This window comes from Acartia tonsa, chromosome 4 (genome assembly GCF_053477335.1).
Source record: "Acartia tonsa isolate MP-2025a chromosome 4, ASM5347733v1, whole genome shotgun sequence".
Classification (NCBI taxonomy): domain Eukaryota; kingdom Metazoa; phylum Arthropoda; class Copepoda; order Calanoida; family Acartiidae; genus Acartia; species Acartia tonsa.
In genome coordinates, this window is record NC_137263.1 from 26,111,017 (window position 1) to 26,126,468 (window position 15,452).

Sequence of the window (15,452 nt, forward strand, 5' to 3'; positions counted from 1 at the left end):
AATGGAGTCTGAATTTGATAATGCCTGCAACTTTATCAGAGCCAACTCTGGCAAGTTTGAGAAGGTTGATCTTCTTTATTTTTATGGAAGATTTAAAATTGCCACCGAGGGAGTTTGCAAGACAGAAAAACCAGCATTCTATCAGTTAACAGAGAAGAGTAAGTGGCAAGCTTGGTTTGATCTCGGAGATTTAGCGCCAGAAACAGCTAAATCTGAATATGTTGAAAGGTAGGTTAACTTTGAATTTAATTTGAATTTTGGAATAATATTTTGTTACATTAATTTCCTTCTCATTAGTGAAGAAATAATAAGCCAACAATAAGATACCTAATCAAGATTAATGTGGAGATCCAGTAAACCTAATATAACGTATTTTATTTACAATTTTAGATAGTTTAACATTCCGAAGTAATAATGTAAAGTTTCGAGTCTTATGTTTTTCATACTAATTTCAGTTGAGCTTCCTATTTTTGGAAGCTTCATATGAATTATTTAGCTTTCTATGATTTTTCTAAATGACTGCACTTGGTTTTACGGGTAACTTTACACTGTCCGTGTCTGACTTTATATCAAAGAAGAACACTTAAAAAGTACGATAAAGTAATGAACATTTTGTTTGCCTAGATTAGATGACATTGTACCAGACTGGCGAGGGGAAGAGTGCAAAGACCCAACCTCTGGATGGATTAGTGTATCCTGCCCACAACAGGAAGAATCCCTTTCAGACAAGGATAAAACAATCTGGGACTGGGTCAAGGAGGGAAACACGGACAAGCTAAAAATTCTTGTGACTGCTGATAACATTATGGAAAAAGATGAGGATGGACTTACATTAATCCATTGGGCCTCTGATAGAGGACATGTTGATGTTGTCACTTTTCTTCACAGTGTCAACCCAACAGTGATAAATGGTCAGGATGAGGAGGGACAGACACCGCTGCACTATGCCGCCAGCTGCGGCCACAAGCAGGTTGTCCAGGTACTGTTGGAACTTGGAGCTGATCCTTGTATTGCAGATTTTGATGACTGTCTTCCCAATAATTCAGACACTGATCATAGTATTAAAGATATTTTTGATAGTTTTATAAAGAGTTGATAGTACTTATGTTTTGCTTAAATCAAAATTCCATGATAATAAATTTTATACTTTACACTCTTCTTTTGTTGCTTCTGATTCAGAGTGCCATTTATATTTTTCAATTTTTCAAAAATAAATATTGATGTCTATGATATTGTACCTAATGAAACTGAACAATTTGCATCTGCCTTGATCGACTGAAATTGATTCATGCTTAAAAATCTTTCAGAAAATCCTAATGACTTGATAATGTCCAATGAGAGTGGGATGGAGAACGAACCGTCCTCACGACTTGGAATGCTGGGAGGTGGTCCTGGCGTTGATGGCCTGCATGGAGAGGAACATGACAAGGGCTCCAGACTTGAGATGCTGGACGAAGCATCGTTGACAAGACAACCAGAAGAGGTACCTCAGCATTATTTGTGTGTGTGTAGCCATTGTTAAAGTGTTTAGAGCTTAAAAGTCAAGAAGTAGGACGCGACACTTCAGTTTAGTTGGGTTGGTGCGGGAAGGTGACATCTCATACATGAGTGAATACACTCTAGTCTATGAAGTTGTGTTCAAGTTTAATTTTTGGCTGTAAAGGAACGGTGTAAAAACCGTCGCTTCTGCTAAAATTATTAAATGTCGTTTTAATAATCAAAAAAAACAATACACTTTTTTTAGTTTATGACAAGTCTGTTGGTTGAAAAATAATGAGAAAGCTATAATATTAATGTACCAATAATTTTATTACAGGTTTTTGACATCATAAGCAAACTTGGAGAAGGAAGTTATGGCTCGGTGTTCAAAGCTCTGCACAAGGACTCCAAACAAATACTCGCCATCAAACAAGTTCCAGTTGATACAGACTTACAGGAGATTATCAAAGAGATTTCAATCATGCAGCAATGTGATTCTCCGTATGTTGTTAAATATTATGGATCCTACTTTAAAAATACAGACTTGTGGATTGTGATGGAGTATTGTGGGGCAGGGTCAGTTTCAGATATAATGCGCCTTCGCAAGAAAACCTTGACTGAAGAAGAAATAGGAACCATTCTCTGTGATACACTGAAAGGTTTGGAATACTTGCATCTGCGCAAGAAAATTCACCGTGACATAAAGGCTGGCAACATATTGCTCAATAACGAAGGTCACGCCAAGCTGGCCGACTTTGGCGTGGCTGGTCAGCTCACAGACACCATGGCCAAGAGAAACACTGTGATAGGAACACCCTTCTGGATGGCGCCCGAGGTCATTCAGGAGATTGGCTACGATTGTGTGGCCGATATCTGGAGCTTGGGTATCACCGCCCTTGAGATGGCGGAGGGCAAGCCTCCATACGGGGATATTCACCCCATGAGAGCAATATTTATGATCCCAACAAAACCTCCGCCAACATTTCGTGACAGTGAACTTTGGTCTCCACAGTTTATTGATTTTGTGTCCAGGTGCTTGGTTAAAAGTCCGGAAAGTCGGGCAACTGCCAGTGAATTATTACATTCTGATTTTATAGGTAATTTTTTTTACTTTATTTATCAAAACTAACAATGCATAATACATTTCCATCAGTCTGTGTGTTTCCTACTTATCCTTTTAACTTCTGAACCTCGCAGTCTTTAACTTTGAAGGGAGGGGATGGGGTTTAGGTCAAAACTAAGGTAAAAACTATATAAGGGCATAAAACATAAAACCAAGAAAATAAGTAAATAAATCACTTACCCACACTTAATTGATATTTATTTTTAGCTAATTCCAAATCGTGCCAGATATTGCAACCAATGATCCAAGAGGCGGCTCAGATCAGAAATAATCCCAATGAAGATTCTTCAGATAATGTAAGTTTTCAGTTTTAACTATGAAGCTGGATTTTTAAAAAATCAATTAACTTAAAGTAAGAAATGTTTCGGTAGATGACAGGGGAATTAGTAGTTATTTAGTTTTCCTGATCAGGTTGACAGTGGTACAATGTTGCCTGGAGATCAGGGTACTCTGGTGAGCAATGCTGACGGAACCTTTGTCAACTACAAGACCAATGAGCTCAAGTATGACGGGACTATGGTGCAATATGACTCTGCAGCTGGAACAATGGTTAAGCATGACACAGGCCCAGGCTCGGCACACGCAAAGTAAGATATTACCTAATATTTTGCAACGAAAAAGTTGAGGGAAATATTGTCATTTGAAGCTGGCAAAAAATAAGGTTGGGGAGGGTGAATTGTTGTAGGTTAAGTTTAAAGTCAAATCTTCACTGTCAATAATAGTTCGATTTTATTTTCTTATACATATTTTTTGGTTTAGCCCCTTTTAGGTTTCTTGATGTAGTGAAGAGGTATGTTTTCCAATATTCAAAGACCAATAAAGGATCAGTACTAAAATCTATTGAAAATTATTAACTATTCGGTCCTGCTGTCCTGCTAGGAGACAGTATTACTAATTGTGCTATTTTAATTTTGTTTTTTAGAACCATAAGTGAGCTGGAATCTAATGTTGGTACCATGGTCATCAATGATGAGGAGGAGGACAGCACTATGAAACAATATGATACTGCACCCGGGGGATCAAAATACAGACCAGAATTCCTACAGCACTTTGATAAGAAAGAAAAAACAAACATAAAGTCAGCTCCGCAAGAAGAAACTAAAGGTGGCGGGGAGCAAATGCAAAATCAGCAGCTGCAGCAACATCAACTACAACAACAACAGCAACAGCAGCAGGCTGCGATGAGTCAGAAGACTGTGGAGAAACCAGCTGTCGACACATCACCAAGCTCTTCGCATGATTTAAATAATTTTAGTAAGCATAACTTACAAAGACAGCTTCAACAAATCGCAGGTGTGTATCATCATTAAGAGGTACCGGGGCCTGGTAAATAAAAAACTTCTTAATAGGAGAGAATTTGTGATTTGAAGAGCAAATACCAAGTGCTCAGTATTTAATAGGATTTTTTTGTAAAATTTTCTAAAACCTATTTTGATTATGATACTAATCAAATAATATTTGGTCATATATTTTGATAGCCCTGTTAGGGACGTCCAAGTAAAGGGGGGGGGGGGGTAAAGGGACGTTATCCAAATTTTTGGAAGTACAATAGTTTATCACCCCCCCCCCCCTTGTTTAAATAAAAGCTTTGACGTTCTTTAGCCTTTTTGCTAGTGGATCTAATCGTCTTATTTTGTTTGTGTGTAGGCCAGAACTTATCAACCTCAGGCTTGGGCCAGCAGCATCCGCTAAATCCTCTCAGTTCAGACAAATTTCACAGATCCATTAACGAGGGAGATTTTCATTTCTTGAAGTATTTGTCCTACCAGGAGCTCACTATGAGAATGGGAGGTAAAATAGTTTTTTCCTTATTTAATAAAGTTGTAATGCATGTCTTAGTGATTAAAATCTTTAAAACTTTCGGGCATTCTAGTTTAGTTTGTTTACCATAGGAACCAATTGTATTTATGTTGGTCAGCTATGTATATATAGAAGATCTATATTTATATTTATTAAATTGGGTCAATAGTAAAACATTGGAGGAACAATCTGGTCATTTATTCGTTAGAAAGTGTTATTGTATCCGATTTGACAATATAGATCTATTGTCAGCAATTATAATTTGAGTGAACCCATATCCGTTTTTCATTTTTTTGTGGGGGGGTTGCGTCTTCAATTTTCAATACATAAAAATATCTACAATTACATATTTTAGGGCTAGACTCTGAAATGGAGAAGGAAATAGAAGATCTCAGACGAAGATATAACGCCAAGAGACAACCTATTCTAGATGCCATGGATCAAAAAAGAAAAAGACAACAAAATTTCTAAAATTTAATATACCCTACCTTATTTCGTTACTTGTATACTGTAAAGCTTTAATTTCACATATAGTTTAATAATCAACATGTTTCATAGCAATTTGGCAACTAACAGGCCATCAGAAATAACTAGTTTAAAAATTAATAGGCATTTGAATAGTTTTAAAATAAACAAAATCAATTTGTTTAATGTAACTACATTAAAAACGTTTAGTTTAAAAGATTAATAAGAGTATTTTGTTTAAAATGTGCTTGTTATTATAACATAAAGAAATATTTATTTGATAGTCTTTTAAATATTTTAACCTGCTAGTTTATTGTTAAGTCAGATCAGATAAACAGGAATAGATAAATGGATTTTTAAGTTATAAAATATTACTTGTTTCTAATTTAGGAGTTCAGGTTATATTCCATTTATCTCTTCCTTTCTTCCTTCTTTTCTGGTTTTCTATATTTTTTATAGATATCAGTTCCTTATAGGTTGTGAATACAAGACAAAAATAACTTGCTATTTAAATATTGCCTTGCTTATAATCACCTTAGCCTTTTCATAATTAATAACATATGATGATAGATATAAAACAAAATAAATGATGCTTTGAATTAATTTGCCGATATCATTTGATGCAGTATTAAGAAATAATTTCATAATTGATAGAAAAAAACTTAAATGTCATTAATGAGATTTTAGAATGTCTTGATTATGTTAAATATAATTAAAACAGATAAAACTATGTGATCATTGCAATAGATTGTTAAAAATAAAATTAATTATACCAAGCTAGTCAAAGCTTAAAAATCTAATTATTAAAGAAAGGAAATTGAATTAATTGTCGTGGAGTAGAGCAGCCAATCTGTATCAGCTGCTTTATTGTACCGCAGTTGATACAATTTCCACATTGATTTTACCTAATAGTAAATGAAGGATTGTTTCAGAAAACTAGACTAACAAGATGGATGGAGATAAAGATGCGGCTGTGGTGAAGACTCCCATGATCTATATTTGTGGTGAATGTCACGGGTGTGTATGGATAGCTTACTACAATAGATTGTGATGTAGACTCGAGGAAGAGCAGGTTTTTTTTCTGTTGAGGACATATATTAATTTTTAGCTATTCCCTACCATATGTTTGAATGATCAAAAATTATTTTTTAAAGTCTAAACTGTTTTAGTTTGAGAAGTAGGTTTTATTTCGTATTTTATCTCCATCCAAAATTAGCCTACAACAGTTCATTAATTCAAAAATTAAGTGTAAGGTTCATTTCTGGCAGCCAGAAAATCCAGCAAAATCATTTTTTGAGAAAATTAAGTTCAAATTTCATCCCATAGCTCACGCTTATTCATGAAGAGAAAAATAAACTTACTTATTATTTAATTATTTACAAGTTGTCCTAATAAAGTTTTCATAAAACCACCCTACATTAATTATTATTGAATCCTTTAATTTTCATGACTTTAGTAAAGCAATTAATTTAATTGACCATGAATTTACTACCATTTATAAATATATTTACCAACAAAAAAATTTAAAATACACCTAGTTTCTCTTTCTGTTAGGAAATCTACCAAATTATATGGAATGTAACTTATAAGTTAGTCTCATTATTGTTTTAATCAGTCTTATCTAACTAGGTATATTCTTCATTTATGACTCGCATAACAAAAATTAAGTTTAACATAATAGGTAGGCACATAATGTACTGTGTATTTCTGTCGTAAAAACATCACTGAGAGTTTTTGTCAATTGGTTTCATTATTTAAGTTGTCCTATTTTTATTAATTCCTACATTTCTTATTTCTTAAAATGCCTATGATAAATTTTTTTTAGTGAGAACGAGATACGACCAAAGGATGCCATTCGTTGCCGTGAATGTGGATACAGAATCATGTACAAGAAAAGAACAAAACGTCTCATTGTTTTTGATGCCCGATAGATATTTAACCCCTCTCCTGCTTTGCCATGTACCTGTATTTTTTTCCTTTTCAGATAGAAGTGCAAAAATGTCTAACCGTCCGACGGATATAGGGGAGCTCTACACTTTGAAAGTAGATAATATATCCTACAGAACCGTCAAAGATGATTTGGACTCATTGTTTGGAAAATACGGAAAAATAGGAGATATCTACATTCCAAAAGATGGGTAAGGTCATTTTGAATATAAAAAATGTAGGTATTACAAAAGCGAATATTTATTATTGTTTTAATTTGTTTATTAGCCATAGTTTCTTAGGGATTAGACCCAAGCTCCACGTTCAATCATTATTACCTAACCCTCACAGAATATGATAGGTGTCCCAAATCAAGTCGACATGGGGAAGTTTCGTGACTTTATTAGGAATGAGAAATTCCAGCCAATATATGGTGATTTGAATTCGAAATCTAACGACCGTAGCTTAGTGTGCTACCACCGAGCCACGACGCCACCTTCTGTTTATTTCAATATTTGTACATTTGTATTTACCGATGTTAACATTCTTTGTTATACTTAGTTTTTAAAGAAAATTTTTATCTTATATACAATTTTTTTTCCATGTGTTATATATCTGTACACGATATATTTGTTCAGGCGAAGCGGGGATTCACGAGGCTTTGCTTTTGTTAGATTTTATCACAAACGGGATGCAGAAGATGCACTCGACGAAATGAACGGCAGGTAGGTTGCGGTTATCAATGGTATAGAATATGTGGATATTGTGACAGAGGAATTTATTTCGTCAATTTATGTTGCTAATATTGTCCTCAGATATTGTTAAATATATCCTCTATGGTCAGGAGAGGGGAATGGGGGGTAAAGTTATATTTTCAAGCCGGTTATCATAGGTATTATTTTTTTATGTTAAAAAGTATAAGCACTCCTTAACAAGTGATTGACTCCCTAGTTATCCTTGGTTGTTGGGCCTGACGTTAGTGTAATGGACAACAGTTTCGCCCATATGAGATAATTTTTTAAAAAGTCCAGAGTAGATACCTATTAAGTTTCTTGATTTTTTCTTGATTTTTTTTTTCAGAAAGTTCGACGGTAGAGACCTGAGAGTACAGTTTGCAAAGAACAGAAAAACAGAGAGAGAAGACTTCAACAACAGAAGAGGAGGGGGGCGTAGAGGCGGGGGGAGAGATAGATCTAGATCACGCAGACGGTCTCGCTCCAGGGATAGATACAGGGACAGGTCACGGTCCAGAGACAGGTCACATGACAGAAGAAGGTCCAGGTCAAGATCGAGGTCTAACAGAAGTAGATCCAACAGCCGGGCGAGATCCTAATTTTCTGGAAACAGAAAAAACACTTCCTTATCCTTTCTTCACAAGAACAATCCCTGTTTTCAATGCACTCTGGAATACAATTCTTGATGGAGAAATAAACTACAAAATCTACCTACCTAAAATCAGCCAATAAATAAAGAAAAAAGATACCTGTTATACAGAAATAAACGCTTTTTTATCAACATCCTTTTCCAAGATATTATTGTTAACCCTCGCCGTTTGTTAGCTTTTAAAAGGAAGTAAATTAATGTGAATAAAAGTGTTTTTTACTAATGAAAAGAATACGAACTCAATTTTTAACATTCTACTCGTCTTACCTAAATCATTTTGTTGTACCTATTTCTTTGAAAATAAAAATTAACAATTTTGTTATTATCAATCTAAATAAAACTGTGTTCTTTTTTTCTAACTGAATATTTAGTTTCAGATGGACACAATGTTGCAATCTATGCGCAGGAGTCTTTACTCATTCTTAAAAATGAATATTAAGGAGACAAAATTAAATTATTCAGTGGTGTATCCAGGCAGAGTCTCCCCACAAATACATTATAAATCTATTCCAGGCATTATTGCTTGCGGATTTTTTTGTCAACCAGATTTTGGTATTACATCAATACCTTTAACTTTTTAGTTTTCGAAAAGGATCCCTGATGGCCGTTTTTTTACAACGTTATTTTGTTCTCATTGGTGTTACCCAAAAACTTCTTGCGGTACCTAGGTACCTAATTCAGCATTCATTAATCAATATATGTCAACAACAAAAAATCTGAGGTGAAATTACCTCTGAGAAAGCAGTGTCGGATACATATTTAACTTGCAATAACTTTATACAATATTTTTTTTGTGACTGTTTTTATACATTATTACCTGCTCTAAATTGACATTTGATAGAATTATTTTAGATACCAATTCTTATGCAATATAGGATAATATTCCTAAATTAGTTTAATTTGCCAATTTCATGATGTTATGGATCCTTTTCAATTTATTGCCTAGTTTTTCTGTTTGTTTATGAGATCAATACCATATCAGAAAGCTTTTTTTTACATGGGACGACTAACTTGGTTTTTACCCTCCTTATTAGGTATAATCGGCAAATTAAATTTTTTAAAGTTTAAGTGGTATGGCGGCTTATCAAGGGTTTTTATCTAACACATAAGGCTGTGTGGCTTGTTTTGTTCTGTAGTTTTTCATGTGCATTTAGGAAGCTTGGTATTATTACTGTTGTGTCTGAATTAATCTGTTTTGAAAGGTCTACATGACAATTCTATATTTAATATTTTGATAGGTTTGTTTCATTTTAGAGGCTATCATATAGGTAAATGAAAAGCAGAAAAACTATTTTCTCTCAATGTTCGATTTAACCTAGCAATTAATGAAATAAGAGCACGTGAAATGTCCTCCTTATTACATGACTGGGAAACCATCACAACAATACAGTATTGGTAAGTTTTCTCATAACGTAATATTGAAATACCTAATGTTTCTGCTACATTCAAAACACTAGTGACTACACCCCCTAGAGGCCTCTAGGGACACTTGAGAGAATTTCGGGTGGGGGGGGGGGGTGGATTTATTTAGATGCGATTTCTCTGATAGTGTGAGATACCCTACCCCTAAATAATTATAAACCTTCCTTAAACCTATGTGAAGCTACAGTGTAAAAAAGAACCATATCAGTTGAGCGGTTAGCGAGATCCTTCGCTACAGACAAAAAAAGCTTACTTCATATAATAGGATTAATACCTAATAAGTTTTAGCGATTCCAATAATTAAAATTAGTTTCTCAATGTTTTCAGATTTCAATTTCTTTTTAAAACTTTCTAACAAAACGAAAAATTCTTCAAATTTCTTTAATATTTTACAATATTAACAATGAAAAAAAATCCTCCAATGAAAACATCCAATATTTATTATGGTAATCTTAATCCTGCGGGTTCAACTTAAATTCTAGAAAGTCTGATTTAAAAAAAGAACTTTTATCTGAGACAAAAAAACACTATATTAAAATTGACTTGAAATAACCTGGATAAAATTAATGAAAATATGCATCTTTTTGAATGTTATTTGCATATTTTGTTTTATAAGTTGACCTTTAACTCTTAAAACTAAATTTAAAAAAAAAATTTCCTCTCCAGAGACCACCTGGAGGCCTGCAGCAACTGAACCTGGAGGCCGAATCAATTTTTTTTTTTTTTTAAATATTAGGAAACTTCATCCCAAAACTTTTTGCCAAATAACCTATCCTCTCACTCCTAAGACAAAGCCTATCCCCCCCCCCACCCCCCCCCCCCAATTTATTATCTTTTGGCCTAGGCCTGAAACAATATTCAAGTTTCCTGAATTATTTGAGTTAATTTTTTTCTTGATTGAATCAACTCAATTTTTAGATATAAAATCTGAGGAAGAAATTGCGAGATTGCGAAGAACTTGTAAACTAGCTAAATCTATCCTTAATCAATGTCAAGAGGTATAATAGTTATTTAGCGCATCGTATTATAAAATCAACACATGATTTTTCAGAATGGCTGAGAACCGGTTTTAATTCGGTTTCGAAGTCATACTGGAAATAATTTTAAGACTTAAGTGAATATTTAACTGTTAATGTGATTAAATGACATACCTAAAGAATTAATTTAATTTAGATTAAACCCATTGTCATGAAATTTGGAAATAATATACACCATTTTCTTTGGTGCTTTTCCCCGCCCCCCTTCTTATTTTAAAATAAATTGAAATAAGGAGAGGGGAGTGGTTTTGTTATTACTTTAATTAAACGTGTTTATTTAGTTGATAAAGCCTGGAGTGACAACCGATGAAATTGATAAATTAGTAACACAATTATCTTTTGATGCTGGAGCCTATCCGTCTCCATTAAATTACAGGTAATAATAGTTAATTCTATACTAGCGGATATGATGCTCCCCTAGCATCTAGGGGGATCTGTATTCAAAGTGGAAGACATAAAATAGCCTTAAACCATCCCAAGGATTAAATCTAAAATTAATGTAGCCTAAAACCATCCCGTGACCTATGTGAAGCTTCTCTTTAAAGGCAAACTTTATCAGCTTAGTAGTTTATGAAATCTTTAGCTTCCGACAAAAAAAAACCTTCGTACTTTGTTTAATAGGATGTATGTATACATTTTTATATAACTTTAGTTCAATGTAAACATAGGTATCTAATGAAAGGTTTTGACAAAAATATTTTATTTATGTTTTAGAAAGTTTCCCAAGTCTGTTTGTACTTCAGTGAATAACTGTGTGAGTAAGTTTCTTATCAAATAGATTTAAAAATATACATGTAGTTCTTGAATATGTATTTGCATATAACAGCATTTTTTTTCCGAAAAGTCCCTCTCCCTACACCCATACGCCCTTAACTTAATGTTTGAAATGAGTAGTATTTCAAAAATATTTATTTAAGGATTATATAATTATAAAGTAATTTTAGTTAGGTTAGGCTAGACGAAAGTTCATTTTGAAGGCAAAGCCAATAATTTTTAACACAAACAAAGTCCCTGAAAAACTAATGATACATATTAACTTAGATATGTCATGGTATCCCAGATGATAGACCTCTGGAGAATGGAGACATTGTTAATGTTGATGTTACTGTATATAGAGAAAATGTTCATGGTGACTGCTCCTTTACTTATATGGTACACAATTTAACTTGTTTTAGTAGATTTAAAAATACATAAATGCACTATAAAGCACAAAAATTACGTAGATAGATAATTTTTCAATTTATAAAAGACTAGTTGATTCAACTAGGGGATAGCAATGAAGTAAGAAAAATAGCCTAAAACCACACCAGGACTGTTATAAAGTTTCCCTGAAAGGACAATGTTTTGTGACCAAAATTTTCTTAGATCAGACAAAAATCCTTACCAGTTATTACTAAAAGTTTATATCACCAGGTTGGAGACGTGGATGCTAGTGGTAAGCGCCTTATTGAGGTGTCCCAGCAAAGTTTACAAGTTGGGCTTGACCATTGTGGACCTGGTAAACCATTCTCTGGTAAGTTCAGATATTTTATCAAGCGTATGGTATTCAAGAAAAAGCGCTAAAATCTTTAATTTGTTACAGGACTTAACTGTAGACATAGAAATATACCGTACTCATGGCATGGCAACTAAATCACAAAATATCCATAAGATAAATCATTTTGGGTTAGGTTGGATTTGTAGAAGGTTTATTACAGTTAAATTGTAATACCGCTAAGATTAAATGTGATCTACCGCATGGTAGTACCTGGGTACAATTCCCTATGGGCAGCGTTTCGGAGCCGGAGCTGGGAGCCGGGAGCAGCAACATTTTTGGTGGAGCCGGAGCCGGATCCGTATTTTTCGTTAAAAACGGCTCCGTATTTTTCGTTAAAAACGGCTCCGGCTCCAGATTAGCTAAAAATGATTTTTTAAAGTAATATTATAATTTGGCAACGGTCTATTTCCATATAATAAACTGAAAAACTATTGTTACTTAACAAATAGACACATCCTTCTACTTTTATATAGCTTTAATCAAATAAAAGCAAAATATTTTATGTTATTTATTTTATTTTATCAAATTCAATAGTGAACAAAAATTAATATATTATTTTTAAGGTAGGAGCCGGAGCCGCATCAAAATTATACGGCTCCGACACGCTGCCTATGGGTATAATTACAATAAATTCGGACTAGTCATAACACCCTATTCTCTTTTAAAAGCTTAGTGCGGCGTTATTTTAAAAAATATACTTGTTTTATTGGGAAAATGTGTATGTTTTAATGAAATTTTTTATATGATCATTTTCAAAATATTATGTTTAAGGAATTGGTAAGGCCATAGAAGAATTTTTAATGACCACGGAGTTTTCTGGTGTGCCTGCCTTTACTGGACATGGTATTGGGTCATACTTCCATGGACCTCCTGATATTTATCATTGCAGGTAAAAAAAATTTAATGATCCTTAAGAAAAATTATACACATTGAAAAAATCATCAACTTCGATTGTTTTGTATCAATATTTTAAAAGTCTATCCTAGGCCTTAACCACTTAAGAACTATGTTGTTGAAAATTGTTCCTATCATTCGATGTCCTGGGAAAGACGTTTATTTAGAAGTAGTGAAGATTCCTTGGCACATAAACACGTTCACCTTTTTTCAAATACATTAATGATTTCTAGACACAGCCTGTTGAACAAAAAGGATGGTTGTTTGTATGTAGAACAAAAGCAAGATAAGGTTTATAAAAATCAAAATAAGACATTTTGATTGAAAAGCGACTTCTTGCCCTTGATAAAATCTTGGCTAAACTTTAGAAATGATTATCCTGGTATGATGAGCCCCGGAATGGTATTTACCGTGGAGCCGGCTGTGTCAGAAGGAACCTCCAGCCTCCAGATTCTCAGGGATGGCTGGACAGCTGTCACCAAGGATAATTCCAGATCTGCACAGTTTGAACACACAATACTCATAACTGGTAAAAATTTTATTCTTATCAAAATGCAGATTTTTTTTTGTAGAATAACTACCTACCTACTCTATAATACAAATTCATGTCCGTGGTTCCGTCTAGAGGAATATGGTATTGTGGGAAATATGAATTTCTTAGCTGCAATGCAATATTGACGGATGATTTTTTGGTGAAGATTCATCATACCATTGAGAATCCAGTATATAACTTACATAGTCTGTTGGCCTATCTGCAATGCCTCTTGGCACATTCAAGTTCTATGGTAAATGCAATTTATTGGGTAACTATTCAAAAACTATTCAAAACCTACAATCTTAACAAAAATCTCCTGACCACTGAGCATCTTCTATATAACTCACTTGGTCCGTCGGTCTGTCTTCGCTGACTTTGGGTCATACAAGTTTTTATCTAAAGAAATATTTTTTAATGATAGACTTTGAGTATGTTTTTCTAACACTGGGGATCAACTTGAATACTCACTGGGTCCGTAGGTCTTAATAGATATATTTTTAGTAATAAGATGGCTCAAGAAGAGATTGATGAAAACTTGGGTACAATTTGTACTTTTTGCCTTAAAAACTCTTTTTATTTCAGACGATGGATATGAGGCGCTTACAGTTTGAATAATAATCAAAATTTTGTTCTTTAAAATTTCTATGTATTTATTATTATTTTTATTATTATTGTTAACTAAATTTGAAAATGTTTCAATAAAAGTTTTCTGAATATGTAATCATAAATTAAATCTGCCTGTATGATTGATAATTTAACTGTACTTTGCTTATTAAATTATCAAGTTTAGAAATTTTTTATCGCTGTCTAGGTTAAAATATTACATTTTTATTAAGAAACTGGAACTTTTCTTTTATAAAGTTATTTGAGAATAATTATATACTAAGAAGTAATTTTTTCTCCGTTAAAATCTTTCTTACCACTGAACCGATCAAGATTCCTATTTTAAAGAAGCTTTATGGGTGTCGCGGGAGGGTTGTTTCCTCTTTTTTTTAAGCCGCAGTGGTTAAGTAAATAGCATCATACATAAAGCCTATAAATAAAATTGTATAAATTCTTTATTATTTCTTCATAAAAGACGACATTTTATAGAAACCAAAATAACTATTTGCGCAGTAAGTAAACAAACACATTGGCAGCAGAAATTATAAATGTATTTGCCGCACGCACAGAATTTTCAAATTGAGGATTTTATCTTAATACCTAACCTAAAGCATTTAAAAAGTATGTACAATGAAAATTTGAAGTACATTGAACTTCAAATTTTAAAGCTTTGTAAATGTCATGTTCTCAAAGTTATGTATTTCTCTACTTGTGTCTTCCTTTTGCAAATAATTATATTCACTTTACAAGACCAATTGACCGGCCGTTTGAGACATTCTTAGTAACACAGAGATATAAGCATATCAATTTCGCAGAGCAGTCAGGATTAATAGTATTTACAAACTAGAGACACATTAGTATTGAAAATTAGAGGAGGATGGCGTTAGTTAAATAGTAACATTAGGTTGGAACGTACATAAAGTGTTGATGCTTGCTTATTTACAGGAAAGTTTGTTTCAGAGAAAATCAATTATAAAATGTCAAACGACCCAAACCAAGACACAGAAAAGCGTAAGCGGCCAGAGGTTGCCAGATACAAACCAGGAGCATTCAAGCATCAGGAACCAGAGGAACTTCTTCCTGGCCTCAGAGAAACATTTGATCAGAGATCTCACGGCGGAGGCGGAGTTGGGTACCGTAGGGCTGGAGGTGGGGGCTATAGAGGACAGAATAACCGAAGACCCCGGCAGGAAAGAGGAGGACATCGAACCTATAATAGGAATAAATTACGTTTACTTCTTTATTCAA

General features: G+C 33.6%; 5 protein-coding genes across 5 annotated transcripts; all 5 read left to right on the top strand.

Annotated features, from left to right (window-relative positions):
• Position 1: 1 nt before the first annotated feature.
• LOC145316579 (acyl-CoA-binding domain-containing protein 6-like) lies at positions 2–1,311 on the top strand. The gene is made up of 2 exons (XM_080157188.1): positions 2–228; positions 625–1,311. Exons 1-2 carry the CDS (start codon positions 2–4, stop codon positions 1,094–1,096), a joined length of 699 nt encoding a protein of 232 aa, XP_080013314.1. The 3' UTR covers positions 1,097–1,311.
• Positions 1,289–5,803, top strand: hpo (serine/threonine-protein kinase hippo). The gene is made up of 7 exons (XM_080157176.1): positions 1,289–1,483; positions 1,817–2,576; positions 2,810–2,898; positions 3,014–3,189; positions 3,525–3,895; positions 4,250–4,393; positions 4,758–5,803. Exons 1-7 carry the CDS (start codon positions 1,289–1,291, stop codon positions 4,871–4,873), a joined length of 1,851 nt encoding a protein of 616 aa, XP_080013302.1. The 3' UTR covers positions 4,874–5,803.
• On the top strand, positions 5,787–6,852 carry Polr2K (DNA-directed RNA polymerases I, II, and III subunit Rpb12). Its single transcript, XM_080157191.1, has 2 exons — positions 5,787–5,884; positions 6,693–6,852. Exons 1-2 carry the CDS (start codon positions 5,817–5,819, stop codon positions 6,796–6,798), a joined length of 174 nt encoding a protein of 57 aa, XP_080013317.1. The 5' UTR covers positions 5,787–5,816; the 3' UTR covers positions 6,799–6,852.
• Positions 6,853–6,854: 2 nt separating this feature from the next.
• Positions 6,855–8,547, top strand: LOC145316581 (serine/arginine-rich splicing factor 2-like). The gene is made up of 3 exons (XM_080157190.1): positions 6,855–7,005; positions 7,432–7,518; positions 7,874–8,547. Exons 1-3 carry the CDS (start codon positions 6,866–6,868, stop codon positions 8,124–8,126), a joined length of 480 nt encoding a protein of 159 aa, XP_080013316.1. The 5' UTR covers positions 6,855–6,865; the 3' UTR covers positions 8,127–8,547.
• A 4-nt stretch (positions 8,548–8,551) lies between these two features.
• LOC145316578 (methionine aminopeptidase 1D, mitochondrial-like) lies at positions 8,552–14,322 on the top strand. Its single transcript, XM_080157187.1, has 10 exons — positions 8,552–8,689; positions 9,512–9,571; positions 10,517–10,596; positions 10,917–11,011; positions 11,350–11,389; positions 11,677–11,787; positions 12,049–12,148; positions 12,944–13,061; positions 13,435–13,595; positions 14,184–14,322. The coding sequence occupies exons 1-10, from the start codon at positions 8,554–8,556 to the stop codon at positions 14,210–14,212; spliced, it is 930 nt and encodes a 309-aa protein (XP_080013313.1). The 5' UTR covers positions 8,552–8,553; the 3' UTR covers positions 14,213–14,322.
• Positions 14,323–15,452: the final 1,130 nt, after the last annotated feature.